This window comes from Lepidothrix coronata, unplaced genomic scaffold (assembly GCF_001604755.1).
Source record: "Lepidothrix coronata isolate B3197 unplaced genomic scaffold, Lepidothrix_coronata-1.0 Scaffold152, whole genome shotgun sequence".
NCBI classification, from domain to species: Eukaryota; Metazoa; Chordata; class Aves; order Passeriformes; family Pipridae; genus Lepidothrix; species Lepidothrix coronata.
Genome location: NW_016690332.1, coordinates 1894031 through 1911090, shown reverse-complemented (window position 1 = coordinate 1911090; position 17060 = coordinate 1894031). Strand labels below are relative to the sequence as shown.

The window sequence follows — 17060 nt, the reverse complement described above, 5'->3', positions numbered from 1 at the left end:
AGATGGAAAAGGATAGCATGGAATAAGTTAAAGCAGGGATACCTGGGTACTGTATGTTTGACAAGGTGACATTACCAAAACTTTAGGGTGCAGTTTTGCAACTAGACTAATGGCTGTTGATGAAGAAAGAAATCTCTCCCTCCTTTTCCCAGTCTCCTATTATATGCTCCCTCTGCTCCTTTTGTTCCAGCACGGACACTTATCTGGGAAGAACTAGTGCAAGGCATGCAACCAGCTTGCTGAACCAAGTGCGCCCCAATGGAAAGGTAGCACTGCCAACAAGGTAAATAGTAATCTGCTGGTTTGGCTTCCTAAATCAGGACAGGGTGATCAGATTAGCACCAGTGCTAACACAAGGGAACAGAAGGTCAACAGAGGAAAGGAGAGGAAAAATGAAAGAAAATGAGACTGTCTCCCTTGGCCACAGGCAGCTGTCAAACAGAGCTGTGTAACCCAATTACTTCAAGTGAAAACTGAGGTGATACCCTGGCTCACTTCTAACACACTTTTCCTTTCTCTCTTGTTGCCTCTAACTAGCTTATTGTTCTTCTTGTGTTTCTGAAGCTTTGGGCTGCATTTAGAGGTCATGTATTCAGAGGAAAATGTAGGTGTCATGCTGCTGAGGAAGTAGCATGTCCAAAGAGTCTAAATTCATGTCTACAAGTGAGAGGAGGTTTAATGTGATAGAGGAAGATATGATATAAATCTTTCTACATTTGCAGTTTCCTAGAACAACTACTTCCTTTTCTAAATATTGACAGTGTTAGACATATTTAAGCAGATGGCTTAACAACAGCCACCTTAAATGATACTTTTGATCAACCTGCTTAAGGAGATCTGATCTGATTCTGAATTTAATCTTAGGTTCCACCTCAGTTTGTCATGAAGTGTGATGATAGCCTAGTTTGGTCTGGTCCATATAAGCAAGCTGAAACCCCAAACCCCATCCAATTTATATTTAAAGCAGATCATGATGGGGTTTTTATTTTTGGAAAAATAAAAAAAAATTTAAAAATTCTTATCTGCAAACTGCTCATACCGCACTTGTTACTATATTAACCTACTATATTAACAATTCACTAATTTATGTGTGAGAAATAGAAAATGACAGAGCTGTCTTCACAGAAATTTATTCTGTAGTTTCAAACTGTAATGGGGTGGTTATTTCAACAACTCACCTTGACCAGAAACAGGATATTTGATGAGGACTGCTGCATATTCCACTCAGGTTTATTCCGCAGTAGCCTCTATATCTATGTGTCTTGATCCAAACCCCCTCTAAAATTAATAGAAGGGTTTTGGAACAGGCTTATAAGCCATACTTTGAAGTAGTGTCCTGATGGTTTTTTTCTTTTTGTAGCTGCTGGATGTCATTTTAAAAGGATGACTAAGGGAAAAAAGAGGGATACAAAAGAGGAAAAGATAATAGGCAAAAGAAGGAAAGAAATAAAAAGAAGAAGGTAAAGGCAGGAGGAGAGATTACAGCAATCTAGGACAAAAGACATGATCCATGAGACATTCCATTTTGTTTCAATCTCTGTTTTAATGTTTGTTTTACCTTTCTAGTTGTTTTGTTATTTATAGCTCATTAATTCTCAATAATATTATTTTTTAAATGCCTTTAGTGATTTTTTTTCACAGTTGGGGGAATACTCTGCAAATCTCAGACTCAGAGGTTGTATAGGCTACCATATTTCAATGACTCATGGCTAACACTCTCTTAGTGACACTCTTGTCATGATAGCTCACTAAACTACTCTACCAATCCTACCACTTTAGGAACACTATGCAGTGCAGCTGAACTGAATTCTTCAACCCATATCACCAGCTTTCTCCATTTAAATTTTAACAAGTACCTTAATGTGGAAGTCTCTGTCCACAAGGATGTTTTCTGGTTTTAAGTCTTTGTGTACAAAGCCTTGCTCATGCAGATAAAGCATTCCTTCTGTGATCTCCAGCACAAAACGCCCTTTCACTGACAAAGGCAGTGAGAGCTAAAAGAAAGAACAAGAAATGCCATCTATTAAAAAATGCAGCTACAACCATCAAATTAAAGCACAATCTTTAAAAAAAAGTTTCTTAGTCTCAAGAGTACCTCTGCTCAAGCTATGGCAAAGAAGAACTGCATTGCCAGCTAGTCGAGAGAGGTGATTGTCCACTCTACTTCACACTGGTGTGGCCTCACCTTGAGTCCTGTGTGCAGTTTTGGGCACCACAATATAAGAAGGATATAAAGCTACTGGAGAGCATCCAAAGGAGAGCTAAGAAGATGGTGGAAGGTCTAGAGGGGAAGCCATATGAGGAGCGGCTGAGGTCACTTGGTTTGTTCAGCCTGGAGGAAGCTAAGGGAAGACCTCATCATGGTCTACAGCTTCCTCATGAGGGGAAGTGGAGGGGAGGCACTGTTTTCTCTTCTCTGTGAGGACCTTTCTGGGAGAATGGCATGAAGCTGGGTCAGGTAGGTTTACACTAGTTATTAGAAGGTTTTTTTCACCCAGAGGGTGGTTGTGATTTTTGGGGTTATCCTGTGCAGGGCCAGGAGTTGGACTTGATGATCCTTGTGGGTCCCTTCCAACTCAGGATATTCTAGGATTTTAAGGCCCTTCTTGGATCTAAATTTTGCCATTAAAGTAAATCTAGAGTCACTCCGTAATTACAGAAGCATTTTTCTTTAGAAAATTCTCCACATATCTCTACAAACACTTCTATAACTTTTTAACCTGTAACTGGTCTGCTCCTCTGTGATGCACAGGAAAGCCATAGTCATTGCCTGCTCTAGAAAAGGCAGTGCTGCCACTGGCTTTTTAACACAGAAGGAAGAATGAGAAAATAAAGGCTCCATTCTCTGGAGACAGCAGGAACATCCTGTCCATTTCAAGCACCTTATCAACCCTAAGAGATGAAGTAATTGACTGCTCACTTGCTGTAGCACTTTCATCATGTTCCCCCGGTCCACATACTCCATCACAAGTGAGTAGTTTCCATCTTCCAAAATGATACCCAGTAGTTTTACCACACGGTCATGCTGCAGTCTGCGCATAATCTTGCCTTCTTCAAGGAGGGAAACATTGTATCTGTAAAACAGAAATTACATTGAATTTAGGTGCCAGGCTAGAAAGAACACAGGGATGAAAACGACATTGACTCGTAAGGAAAACAGTGGCCAAAAATGTCCACATCCTTAGAGCCCCTGTATGATTAACCATACCTTCAGCTGATTTTTAATTGATACAGCTTTGTTCAGGCCAGATTATATTATCCAAGACTCTACTGCTTTACACAGAGACTGTCTGCTCAGCCTGATTTTAAGGCCTGCTTTTCAGAAAGTGCATAAGCATTCTTTTTATAGGTGCACTGCTGGTTGTGTATGTCCAAATCTTTGAACAGGCGTGGGATCAGGGTAGAGGTGAAAGAGCCTTGGAACAAGGAGGGTCAAGACCTCCTCCACTACCTCTTGTACAGGAAACTTACAGAGGTCTCGTTTCTGAGGGGCTGGTATTCATGTTCATGTTCAAAATAGATTTATTATAAGGGATCCACCCACACACTGGATGATAGCATTTGCTAACAATTACTGGTTGAGGATGAGTTCAAAGCCCAACTCTTTACCTGGACCTCAGTACAACCCATCAATAATCACAGGTACATAGCTGGGAACTCACTAAGGGTGCTAAAAAAGGATAGTATCCATTATATAATATACAAGAAAAGGTGGTATTTTTACTATTGCCCCTGTTCTAGTCATCAGACAAAAGCATGTAAGAAAATCTTGACACTATATTGTTTGCTAATGCTTTCCTACCCTGTGACTTAAAAGGAAACTGCCTTTCCCTCTGTGTTCTTCCATAGTAGGAGGAGAACTGATTGTTTTGTTTGCATTAGGCTCAGTTAAAAAAATTTGCAAAAGAATTTTGGTTCAGTATTTTAAGGAATGACAAAATTATGAGCCTGTCTAGTGAGAAAATAAAAACACAAACCCAAAAATAAACTTGGCACGCTTGTCCATTTTAACTGTGTTCATCCCAAACTGTCATTGCAGTCTACAAACTACTAGAATCTCTTAATTTGCTTTCCACTGGCAAAATAAAAACTCAGTTTATTTATTATAACCCAAAGTAGAAAGATCATGGAATTTTGTCTCTCTCTAGGGGATGACTCATGGGAGAGCTTTACGATTGTTATAGCTGTGAGGTAGTACAGCTGCAGCGTGACCTGAATCCACTGAAATCAACAGCTAATTCAATCCTTGAATTAAATCAGTGGGCTTAGCTCGCTCTGCTTTTTTCTCAAGGGAGAAGGTTACATTCTTGGTATTACACATGAGTAGTTGGAATCCTGTTGGTAGTTTATGTGCGTTTAGTTTCTAGCGGACATCTACAGTTGGATAACTGTATTGTAAACATATCTGCAAGTCTGAAAATATCATGTGGCTACTGAGTTCCTGCATTTCCTTAAGTGTGCAAGAGTCCTCTTGGTTCTTAAAAATTCACAGTAGTGCTCCCCTCGAAATAAAAAACAGGAACTTCTCTTGAACAATAAGCTAAAATTTAAAAAGTTGTCTCATGAGGAAAAAAAAGGAAAATTTGCAGGACAACTGCTAGCATTATCTTATTTGCCTCATATACAGTATCTCCAGAAGCCAAAGGCCCAAAATTATTACACTCTATTTAGATTTGTCTCCACTGAGTTTAGCAGACTTACACTAACTGAAAGATAAAAATCAGAACTGAGATCTGTAACTTACTCAGTGCGCTGTGGTCCTGTATACACTTTTTTTAATACTACATATCCATGTTTCTTGTGAAAGCATAAAGAAATGGTTCCGAATCCTCCAGCATCTAATTGTTTTTGTTCAAGCAAATCCTGGGTGTTCATGTGGATGTCTTCCAGAGACATGTTTGCAGTCTTTGTGGCTTAGCAATGAAAACTAATCAAGTACCCTAGTGCTTCTGGACCTGTAGTATAAAGGAGGAAAAAGAAGTGTCATGATCAGGCATTTAGCTGTTCCACTGAATAAGTGTATATGTAAGCATAAACTCTTGTGACCCTTATGAACAAAGCTGGAAATCAAAGATGCTGTGGTTCTTGCAGAATCATACCTAAAGATCACAATGATTTATCCTGTCAATCCACTACAGTTATATCAAGTTGATGTAAAAGCATTTCTTCACCTGAGGATCTCAAAGTGCTGTTAATAAATAGGTTTTATCCATATAATATGCAGTAGATGGCTACTGTCCCTACACTTCATATGTGCGAAACCCAAAACCTTGAAAAATCAAGGGCAGCAGTCCCAAAGGCAGGTAGTGCCCAATAATTCTGATAAATATTTATTTCACTTTCTAAATTGCCTTGACATGGGCCTGTCAGGTGCCAAGATACTTATATAACTCTAAGCCATGTTTTAGGCATCTTTGAAAACACAGCTCTAAAGAGTTTGCTCGAAGCTTAAACCAAACAACCAAACTAAAGTGTTCTCTGGAGGGTGAAATGAAGAGCCCAGCTTCTGTGGGAAACTTATTTTCACAGCTGTCTGAATTTAAGGAGACAAGTGCTAGGAAGGAATTTGGTGGGGTGCATGGCAACTTCTCCTCCACCCCTCAAAAAGAAGAGGAACAAAGAAATTTTTAAGGCTTGTAGTAACTCCTAAGTGCATCAAGACAAAAAGAGTGTTTGGGAATCTATGAAATGGGTAGATAAGTAAACCCCAGTGGATGCCAGATTAATTTTAAGCCTCTGGGAAAGCTGTGATGCTCTCTTGCCTAACATGTCCCTCAGGAGGTAAAACTTTGAAAGAAGGCTAGGCAGCCCGTACCTTCGGCACATGCCAGCAAACTGCATTGGTAGCAATGGTGCAAGCCACAAGCTCTGCTTTTCTTCCTCACTAAATTTTTAACTTAAGCACCTTACATCAGGTAAAGAAAGAGTTTGCTGAGAAAAAACAAAGTCCAAGAGACTGGCAGGGCTGCTCAGTTTCCATTCCTCTTGGGTAATTACTACACAGATACACAGAGCTGGGAGAAAGGCACCATTTCAAAGTGCCACTATCAGTAGATTGGCTTGTTTGGGTAACTAAGAGCTCTAAATAGTGTAGCAAAGGGATTCCCAAATTTTTCAGACGAACTAATGACTGCTAACTCCTGTAAACTACTGTGCACCTGTATCATCAAATCTCTGAAAAGATTGCTTAATGTTGTTGTGAACATCAGCTGCAGCCTAATTACAGCTGCTCAATTACCACAGCCTCTTTCTGGAGCTTCGGAACTAAGGAGTTAGTGAAAGTGAGTGGGGAAAGTAGGTATGAGCAGGAAGAGGTGCGTTTAAGTGCAGAAATTGTCTGATCAGTTCAATATTGACAAGCCAAAACAGGGAAGACTAAATTTAATTAAGAAAAAAAAAAGTTGTGCCTGTAGAAGAATAAAGCAAGAGCTTCCTCTTCCAAGTACATATACAGGCTCCATGGGCTGTTGCAGTACAGATAGGGAATGATCTCTCTACATCTGGAGCCATGTGCTGTCTTCAGGGTTTTCTTTGGCCTTCCTGACTTCAAAAGGATGCAGATTTTGTTTTACTGGAGTGCTAGCCTGCATTATGAATACAGGACTGAGGACATGACTGCATTCATTTAGTAAGAAGGTAAGCTCTGCTATGCATAATAATTGTTAGAGGAGATTGTTGTTGTGTTTTGTTTGTTGGGTTGTTTTATTATTTTTTAAATTTATTTACAATTAATCAAATAGCAGAATAGCAAACGACTCATAGCAGTGCCAAGCTGCTTCTCTCACAGGTGAGCTTTTGTGTCCCTGGAAGTTTCTGGTGATGGTTCTCTAGATTTCTTGGGGTGGTGCTCCTGACTTTTGTGCAGATAGGGTGGATGTAACAGGTACAAGGGCCTGAATTCAGTCACGAGACTTTAATGTGGCATAAACTAACATTTTGCTTCTTTATCTGGAGTCTCCTCTCAAGAAATTATTTGAAGCCACGTATCTACGTTAATTTTTCCGAGCCAACAGTAATTTTATGCACCTAGGTAGTAGTTATTCCTGTAAGAATTGTATGCACTTTTCTTGTAAATGCAAAGTAGATGTGTATTTTTGAATGGTGAATCTCTAGACTTGCACTAATACCACTGATAGCTTGGGGCTGCCATTCCATACCTGACAAAAAAAAATACCTGACAAAAAAACAGCTCTGCCTCAAAGTGCAACAATAAAAAACCTTGATCCTATTTACATTATGAATACCTGTTCCTACCAAGCAGCATATAACTGTAACTAGAAGTCTTGGAAATTCAAAAGAAATAATAACTTCTGAAATCATAAGCTATCTGCTGAAATGATCTGGATAACATTCAAGATGGGAGGGAACCCTCCTCCTTGGGTATGCTAGGATGCTATTACTGTTTTTGTTGTTGTTGTTATTAAGTAATGAGGTACTCTGAATAGAAGCTCTCTGACCTAATGACTTATTTCAAAACCAAAGTTTTTTTGTAGACTGAGTATCACAGGAAAACAATCTCTAGCCAGGCTTTAAAGCAAAGATTAGTTATTCCAGTATACTATTTAACATGAGATAATGGTTTGTGCTACCTTGAAATGTCAGGTGACAAAAAAATCAAGGCAGGAAGCTCAAAGCCTCAAGTACATTCCAATCTTACTTCTTTTTATTGAGATACAGGGTAATTCATGTGTATCCTCAGTACTTAGGATATACCAATGCATACATTAAGTATCTGTGGTTAAGAGAACAGAAATTTTGCAGTTTGATTTAGCCTACCCTTACAGAAGCTACACATACTTCCAGGGGTTAATTTGTGTTCTATGAGGTAGCCCAAAATACTTGATTGATTATAAAGCAATTTTTAAAATATACTATTCTGAACATCTGTATTACAATGGGTTCATATTTACCACATGCCAATCTGTGTTATGAAAATTCTGAACACTCGTTGCTAGAAGAGAGGAATTTTTGCCCAGTATGACTAGTGTTCTTTAGAGAGGGATAGAAGTGTAATAAGTATGTTTGTGGCATTTTTCTTTGTAACATCATGGTTATGTCCTCTCCTCTAGCCCCTAAGGGGCACAAAAGTTCCCAAGAGTCATGAGCTGGTCGTTAGGTCATATCAGGCCTGACCACCATTCAGAAGCAGTTTGCTTGGTTCTATTGATTTGTTACTGATCTGATGCAGATCTGACATGGCCTGTGTAGTTAAGGAGGATTGCTGCGCACATTAGCGCAGTAATATGAAAAATGGTGACACGCTGATTGCAGCCTTTGTGGTCTAATGATGCTCTCAGCACATAAATTCTTGAGAGGTGTTACAAAGTATAATTGGAGGAAATTAATGTGTTTTCAAGCGTCAAAACTCAAGGCCACTTAGTTATCAGTAACACAAGGGAATAAAAAACAGGAGGCAAAACAAGTATCTCCAATATGGGTACCAGGAGATAAATGGAAGAGTTGCTACAGGTGAAGACAAAAAGACTGCATGTGTGAAAGATGTTTCAAAAGCTGTCAGGGCATCTCAACTCTACTGCTGCAACTTTCATAACCAGTTCCATCTAAACCTTTCCCTTCCGCTCAGGTGTTTCAGCTCATCTTTTCACTGAGGAATGATTTTTTCTTTTTTTTTCCCTTTCGGAAATAGCAAAGAAAATACTTGTGTCAAGATCATGAGTACGTTACATAAAGGGGAGGAGGAGCCAAGACAAGGGAAGCAAAGGTGTGACAAAACATGTTATATTAGAAGCAGAGCAGAGGGAGCATGGAAGGGGAGAAGGGTGGGGTCTGCGCAGTGGCCGTTCTCGCAAGGGAGTTGGAACAGGCTGTCTGGGCAACGGCACCTCGTAGGGCCGTGGCTGCCAGAGACAGGCGCCGGCAGCTGGGCCGGGCCTGGCCCCGGGCGGCGTGCGCCGAAAGATCCGCTCGCCGCAGGGCCGGGAAGCCCTAATGCGGGGCTCCTCCGGCCTAGTTCCTCGTTGGCCGACTTGCCTTGTCGCCCTTCTCCTCCTCCTCCCGCGGCTTCCTGCAGCCGCGGCCGCCTCTCCTCGCACGCACCGCTCCCCCGCCCGCCGCTTCCCGTTCCCCCGTGCCCGGGCGACCCTCCTCGGCGGGGCGGGATGTAGCGCCGCAGCCCCGCCGGGCCACCTCTCCTCGGGGCGCGGCACCCCGGCAGCCCCCCGGCACCGCCGCCGGCGTCGCCGCAGTGCTTTCGGTTCCGGCATGTCCCGTTCCCGGCCGCCGTGCCTTACCGCGGGTGCGCCAGTCTCCTCCGTCCTGCCGCCTCCCCCGGAGGGCCCGGCAGCGGGCTCCGCCCTCGCCGCCCCCTGCGGAGCGCCCCTGCCCCGCGGCAGCGGGAGGGGGGCCCGACCCGGCCCGCGCCTTCTCGGAGCACGGGAGGTGCCTGGGCTCGCCCGAGGGCACCGCGGAGCTGCCGCTGCTCCGGATGCTGTGCAGTCACTCGGGTCGTGCGACGCAACGCGCGCCCTCCCACCGGGAGAGAAGGGCGCGAGCCCTGCCCGTCCTAGCGCCGCCGCCTGGGTGAGCCCGGTGCGCAGTGTGAATGGTGACAACCTGGCCACGGTACCGAGCCCGACAGCAGCTGGGTGCGTGTCGGAAACGCCTTTCGGTGTTGAGGATTTGGTGCTGAAGATGTGTGTGTGTGGGTTTGTTCGGGAAGAGTGGAGGCAGGAGTTTGTCAACAGGGTAACTGTAACACGTGCCAGTCCGGAGGACAGCTGGCGGAAGTAGATAACCTAAAAGGACCGACAAATACCGTCTAGTCCATTCTCCTCGGGAGGTCGGGTATGTTGCTAACACAGGTGCTTTACATAAGACCGATGGCTTTGCTATTCTTCCAGTGAAATGAAGGTGATGATAAGAAGTGTCTACCCTCTTTGCCGTGATCTTTCCCATTGTGGGCAACTGTTTCACGGCTCAGTATTACCAGGCACTACCAGAAAAACAGCAGATCAGTCTGGGACAGTGATAGCAGCCCACAAATTGTGTCCTTCATTTCTCCCTGTGATGGTCAGCAATGTAGTATCTGAACTCCTAAACCATCCATGTACCCCCATCTGCTCTTCTAGGAGAAGACATGGTCTGTTTTTTGTTTTCTGGTGGCCAGCACGTGCATTTGCCAGGGGCAGGGGACTCCTGCCTGTCAGCTTCCTGAAATGTGTCTTTTTGGAAAGACAGAAAGGACACAGTTGGATGTGGGCAGCTGTGGTTTTGGAGAGGTAGAATAACCTTGGTGATCACTTTCAAGATGAAGATTTCTCTCTCAGTATCGAGACTGCACTGTGTTGGACAAACTTAATAAATGGCTTCTATTCAAGATCTCTCAAAAAAAAAAAAAAAAAGCTGAGTGCAATTGTTTCCCCTCAAAAAGAAAAAAAAAGTTAGCAGTGGAACTGGCACATGCCCTGTTTTCCACTGATTCTTGATCAGCTGCTATTGAGACAGGAGTTTAATGCTCCAACAGCTCCAGATGCAAGGGCTGATCACACCTACTGTAATGAGGAGACTCAGGATGGAATCCCAGATTGCCAAACTAAGCTCATTGCAGTTTGTATACAGCCATTTCATGTACATTCATGTTATAGGTAAATAAACCAAATCAAAATATAGCAGCAAAATTTATTATAAGATTTATATAAAGCGCAGATAAGCAAATCAGCGCGCTGGGTGGCCTGGAGAGACCCCTGCTCTTCCTAACGGCCCACAAGCTCAATAAAGACAAACAGTAACTTTTATACTTTTTCAACTCCCCTCCCATAGTCACTTGTTAGCTTTTCATTGGGCTTGAGTTCGCGGGCTTCGTTCTGGTTGGTTCTGTTGCAGGCCCATTTTAATTGCCAGGTACTTCCCAGCAGTAGTTTTAATTAGCTCAAATGTCCTTGGAGCTGGGTATGAATATGGTGTCCAGATGTTCTCCTTGGCTCTTCTTTATCATTTTTATCCTTGACTCCTTGATCCTTGTTCTCTTCTTCTTTTCTAATGAGTACACTTAGACAATATTTTTAGAAAAGCAGGATATAGTATACGTGCTCAATAAAGCAAAATACTTTATCTTTGCCAACTAGGGAACTGCCAGTTGCAGGACAGTCAACTTATAATAGTAACACAGCAGTTAACTATTCCGCAGCTTACAACTCCCCAGTCCCAACAAAGCATTGGCTATAATATATGAAAAGTACAATATATATATATTTTGACGAGTAAATTTTACCGTTGTTCACTCATTACATTCACACTGTGAGGTATCACAAGGAGAGTGTTACTGAACCTGCAGTCCAGAGACACTGGGACATTTGTCAGCTAAATAAAGCAAATGCAAATATGGATGTGGTATCTCTGGTGGGCCAATCGTGCAGCTTTGGTCTTTTGCAATCCCAAACATTACAGAAATCTTTTGATAACATTTAACTTCTGAGGGTTTTTTTCCTTCTTTTGGTTTCGCTTGGTTTTTCTGCTTTTGAGCTTTGCATTGTGTATGGGGCTGAAGGCAGGGAGAAAGATAGCTGAATTTTTAAGAATTGTGTGGTTAAAGAGTTTGCATTCTCATTCAGTGGTGTTTTGCCAAGCAGCAAAAAGAGGCAAAAAAAGACAAATTGGCATTTATTTGTTGGTGTTTAGAGGTCAGTGCTGCCAGTTATGATATTCTCTCTTTAAATGAATAGGGAAAATAAACTGAACCAGAAATGCAATCTGAATTTACAGAGAAATCTCTTAATTCTGATTGAGAAGAAAGGAAGGTTATCTTGAAATGGACAATAAGGTCAATACATTTTTAGTGCTTTTCACAATAATGCATTTACATGAGCAGAAGTCTTCAATTTTAGTATTAATGAAAATTAAATAAGGCCATTAGTTCTCTTTTTACTTTAACTGAAACTTGCACTAATCTCAACAGAACTTTTACATACTTTGTACTAAAAATCTCAGCCATCTTATTAAAACTTATAGTAAAGAAAATATAAATACATAAAATGCTCACAAAACCCCCAGGTGTTTGACATATAGCTGATTTTATTGCCAGCAGGATGAAACTTGCAGGTTTCATTGCATTACTGGAAAAACTGTAGGGTCTTCTGTCACCTTTACTGAGTTTTCTAAAGAGATCTGAAGAGAAAAAGATTTTGAAGGGCTCTGGAATAATGATTGAGTGGGCAATGAGACAGAAAGTGAAGTTCAGGTTATTAAAGGGGTACACATGAGAAAAAAATTTACCCTAAATTGATGTATAAAATAATGGGCCTTGAGCTGATCATTACCACTGTTGGCTAAGTTGTAGAGTTACAAGAGATGGAAACATTAGCTAAAGCAAACCGTGTTTCAGAGATGATTATAAAAGGAGCAAAGAAAGTCATGGAGTTGACTCTGCATGTACCTCTGGTCCCCTCTTTTCAGTAATGGGATAGTGAGACTGGAGGTGTTCAGAGAAGAACAACAAGGGTGACCAAAGGCCAATGACTTCTCTTGGAAGAACAACTGAGCAGGACAGGACTCCTTGGCCTAAGAAGGAGATTATTTAGGAGTGGAGGTGATGCACGTGTACAAAACTCTGAGCAGTGTGTAAAAGAACAGATGGGACTGATCATTACTGTTGATTGGGAGGAACCAAACAAAGCTACTGGGAACCAGGTGCTTCACCCTCCCAGGGGTCCCTCCCCACTCCAATGCTTCATGCAAGGAAAAACTCACCTGCTGAACTTAGCCAAAATATATTGGCTGCTTCAAGTTGACATGAACTCAAGAGAATGCTAAACAAAATTCAGAACAGAGATCTATTATTTGGCTTTGTAAATATAGAGAAAATGTATGTACCTCAGGAAATTCCCCAAACTAAATGTAGTTAGCACCCAGGTCAGTATTCATGGGAAGTGCTTGCTATTCCTGACCTATAACCACTGTGGAGAAAAAACTCAGGGCTGCAGGATCCTTGTTCAGACCTAGCACAGCCACCGTGGATACTTAGATTACATATATCCAGGCTAATACAAGCGCCTAACGCTACCATGTGTTTGGGATCTAGCATGTATCTGCCAAATAGTGTCAAGGAGTGTATCCTCAATATACAGGTCAGTCTGTATTAGATTCTTTATCTAACAGTTAAACCCACTAAGCTCTGCAATTGATCCAAAGCAGTAACATGGGGTTTGACACTTGCAACTTCTGCTTTCACTTCAATTTCCTTGTTTCTTGAACAGTCTAGTAACTGTAAACAGTGAACAGGAGGATGATTCCTCTCCTATGCAATTTCAATATTTGAATTTGTCCTCCACTTTCTCATCAGGTAAGTTGTTTACCTTAAGTCTTCTGGCATGAATCTGCTTTCTCCACAACTTAGATGTATAACACTTTCCCGCTTAATAACTTTCACTTTCCTTTTCCTGTAACAGAGCTATTGAGCCAAAGCAAATTTCCTGCTTGTGTAACCTAAAGACTTTGTCTCACACACTCTGAAGTAGACATTACAACAGCTTTGGGCAGCACTGCTTCCCAGGGAATGTCTCCGCAGGAGGTGGCAGAGACGGAGGAAGATGGAACAGGAACATGTGACTCTTTGCTTTGTGAATATGTGGAAAAGCACAAGGGTACCCACAAGGCTTTCCAGCTCTCAAAGTCACTGTGCAACTGTACATCCTTTTGCACTGCTCATGATCTGGCTTCATAGCTCAAAGGCACAAGGTAGAGCCCTCATGGCCACTCCTGCTCTTTTAAATGACAAGTGTGAGTAAGGGCAGCATATTCCCTGGACAATTAAAAAAAGTGGCAGCTGGTACAAACAGCGTTAAAATAACCTTGGCCATGTACTTTACAGTTTCACAGGCAGCAATGGTATAATCTCCCATTAAATACCACATGTCTTATCAATCACACTTAGGCAGGATAATATCACTGTTTATGTGAGCAAGGAGAGCTTCACAAAGAGTTTTGCACCCATCCTTAATGAGAATCCCTCAGGAATCAATGAAGATAAATGCTATATTTTCAGTTAAGCTGCTAGCTGCTGTATTCCAGATTCTTAAAATACATTTGAATTAGGAGATTAGCATTCAGGTATTTAGATAGAGCATCCAAAAGAATGGAGAAAAATGATCTTCTCTCTGTAGTCTTGTAGCTGAACACTACTTGAAATACCACTCAGGAGAGCAGTTTATGGGTTCTTCCTTCCAAAGAGTCTTCAGACGCTGGGTCCAGCCAGTCAGCATCTCCTTCCTCTTCTCCTCAGAGACATTCTCTGGAGCATAACAGATGTGAGGTTCAAGGACTTTGACACCACAGAAGTGCATGATTCCATGCTGGATGCAAAACAAAGAAAGAAATGCTTCAGGAAATAGTGATTCTTTCAATTGAAGAACATGCATGATTCAAATCTGAACCTGTTTCTCTGACCCAGGATCAGGCAGGTTCTGTAAATCTGTGCATTTATCAGAGAAGGGAAATAAATTGCTTTTACACCAACAGAACTCTTCTCTTTGGCTGCTGTACTCTGTTCAATGTGCAAGGATCAGAGACAGCCTAACTTTCATTGTCCTTGTTGAACTTCCTCAGATTGTTCCTGGACTGCAGTGTCTTTCACATCTACTTCCAAATTGGGGCTTTGGATTTTTTTTAACCTTTTCCCTCTGAATGAAGGCTACTGCCTGTGGAATCAACTCAGCTTGCCATTTTCCCTCTGCGTATTTCTGAATTCAGTGTCGTGCTTCACGTTTTTGTCACCTTTATTTGCGAGCTCTGGAGCTGGACAGCTCCTCAGGGGCAGGCATCCAGTAATTGCAAGGGGTAGGAGATCATGAGTGACTCCTCTCCTGCCCTGCATCCTACATCGAGTAACCCTGGGGAACAGAAATCCCACACCCTGGAGATAAAGGAAATCCTATAATACCAGAGAAACTGAAAAGGCTGACAGCATAAGCTGCCTCCAAATTCTAATCTGAAGGAAGGGGCACAAAACAGCTTTAAACCTTACTGGACTTTTAAAGTAGTCTTGAGATTTAAGGCCCAGTTTATAACCTGCAGATGCTTGGACCGGGCAACTTAAAAATTATTTCTTACTATACTTCATATGAAATAAACAATATAGGAATTGCTAAATATAATTTGGACAATAAATATTGAGATATACAACAATGAAATATTCATACATTATACCTGCATGGGCCACAGAACATAGCGAATATCACCACCGATACCTCCATTTGAATACATTTCTTTGTTTCCTCCAGTGGTGAAAGAAAACAGGGATAATTTGTCCTAGAATTAAGAAAGTGGTGCTTCAGTTAGACACTTTTAAAGAAGAGTGGCTGAACAATTCAAGAGATATTCAGGGAAACCTGGACAGCATAGATTTCTAGAAAAGGGGGTGTCCTCTTCTCTCCCAGACCTTACAAGAATTGGCAGTTCTGAGGCAAGGTTGACAGTTGACTGTGTGTCCGGGATTTGAGAAGACACAGGTTAAAAAAAAAAAAAAGAATTACATGTCTGACACCCTCTGCATTATTTCAAGACAGCAAAAAGTCAGAGCTTTAAACAACTGCAATGGAAAAGAAGGACCAATGCCCAGAAGAACATTGTGCAAACCTTGACCTTAATAATCTCAAAAACATACCTGGAGCAAACCACCGTCATAACTCTTGGACAAATCATAAGCAAAGCCTTGGACCAAGACTCTGTCCATCCAGCCCTTCAGGATCGCAGGCATGCTGAACCAAAACAAGGGAAACTAGGCAAAGAGGAAATTACCTGGTTAGCACAGAGAGTCTGGACCACCCTTAGACCTGGTTCACGGGCCAAATCCTATTCTCTGAGTCTGTTCAGATCTTGTACCTGCCTTCTTCCAGCTCTCTGTCAGGAGAGGCAGTAACTGTGCTTGGCAACAGGACCTGAAATGCTTTCTGATTGTAGGAGTCTCAGGGCCATACCTGAGCATCTACAGCACACTAACACTAGGGTGCATGTGAGAGCTTCCACCCAGATTAAAGATGGAAAATGATGAATCAGGAAAGTGCCATTTAATTCAACCTTAAGACTGTACAGAATCACTGTACAGAATCCTATGTGTGAAATGCAAAAGCAACAGATGATCTAATGGCTTATTAGCAAGACTGACATCAGGTGACCAGTTCTGATCTGACAGTCTGCTGACAAATGCTGGGGGATCTTAAGATAGACTTACTTTCACACCCTGCTGATATCATGACTCCAAATCTCTTTATTGAGAAGAAAACTACTGCTTTAACACTTGGACCCTTAGTGTATAGATCTTCCAGTTAGCCTGTGGGACTACATCCCAAAGCTATCATGTCTTAATTGCATTATCTTGAACGCTTTATGGACTGTTTTTCTAGGAAGCATCACTATAACTAAACCATTTTACACACTGCAGCACAGAAGAAAAACTCTAAAAGCATTACCACATTTGGCCTAATTTGAGATGGAAACAAAGTGCAAACTGGACACTCACCACTGTCTCTACAAGTGGTCAGTTAAGTCAGCAGCAAATTTTGAATGACTTTATGGTGTCTATTAGAAGCTTCTTTTTAATAAATAAGAGATAATGCGAACAACACAACTGAAGTCTATTTAAAATAATGACCTGAAAAATCAGCAAGTCTGCTTCCTGCACCTTCTTTTGCTCTTCAACCAGATCTTTGGACAAACCTCCCCTCTTGTAAGCTTCCCACGTCTCCACACCATAATTGAACGCTTCCGAGTTGTGCAAGCGACCTGTGGGTAGAAGTGAAGTCATTCCTTGCCCTGGGTCCAGCACCAAGCCAGATAAGACTTAACTACAGGTTGCCATCTACAGCTGTAAATGGAGTCACTGCTTTCCGTTTTCCCCACTTCCTTTTCTTTGGTGGATATTCAGCATTGTCACATCTGAAGGTGATTTGATTTTAAAGTGGAGAGGAATGTAGAGCCTCGGAGTCCTAAACTTTCACCTTCCTGTAGCAACATTCCAAGAGCAATATGAGAACCTAAGCCTGGCTCAGAACTCTGGTGATAGAGGTGGATGATTTAAGAGAATTGTGCTAATTGTTCTGCCTCTGCCT

General features: G+C 41.9%; 2 protein-coding genes and 1 long non-coding RNA gene across 5 annotated transcripts in view; all 3 read right to left on the bottom strand.

Annotated features, from left to right (window-relative positions):
* Window positions 1-9334, bottom strand: part of RIPK1 (receptor interacting serine/threonine kinase 1) — a 24038-nt gene extending 14704 nt beyond the window's left edge. The window contains exons 1-4 of one of the 3 annotated variants that reach the window (XM_017828728.1): window positions 9252-9334; window positions 4745-4955; window positions 2921-3074; window positions 1857-1994 (exon numbers count right to left, since the gene is read on the bottom strand). In XM_017828728.1, the coding sequence (XP_017684217.1) occupies window positions 1857-1994; window positions 2921-3074; window positions 4745-4896 (444 nt within the window). In that variant the 5' untranslated portion in view covers window positions 4897-4955; window positions 9252-9334. Of the gene's footprint in view, window positions 1-1178; window positions 1388-1856; window positions 1995-2920; window positions 3075-4744; window positions 4956-9251 lie in introns of those variants that run through there. The other 2 variants (XM_017828729.1, XM_017828730.1) reach the window with 2 other exon arrangements.
* A 2676-nt stretch (window positions 9335-12010) lies between these two features.
* LOC108504110 lies at window positions 12011-13616 on the bottom strand. Its single transcript, XR_001876998.1, has 2 exons — window positions 12392-13616; window positions 12011-12123 (listed from the first exon to the last, which is right to left on the bottom strand). It is a non-coding gene; the product is annotated as an uncharacterized LOC108504110 (long non-coding RNA).
* A 355-nt stretch (window positions 13617-13971) lies between these two features.
* NQO2 (NAD(P)H quinone dehydrogenase 2) overlaps window positions 13972-17060 on the bottom strand; it is a 16822-nt gene continuing 13733 nt past the window's right edge. The window contains exons 3-6 of the mRNA XM_017828735.1: window positions 16604-16734; window positions 15617-15730; window positions 15160-15261; window positions 13972-14306 (exon numbers count right to left, since the gene is read on the bottom strand). Of these exons, the coding sequence (XP_017684224.1) occupies window positions 14133-14306; window positions 15160-15261; window positions 15617-15730; window positions 16604-16734 (521 nt within the window). The 3' untranslated portion in view covers window positions 13972-14132. The remainder of the gene's footprint in view (window positions 14307-15159; window positions 15262-15616; window positions 15731-16603; window positions 16735-17060) is intronic.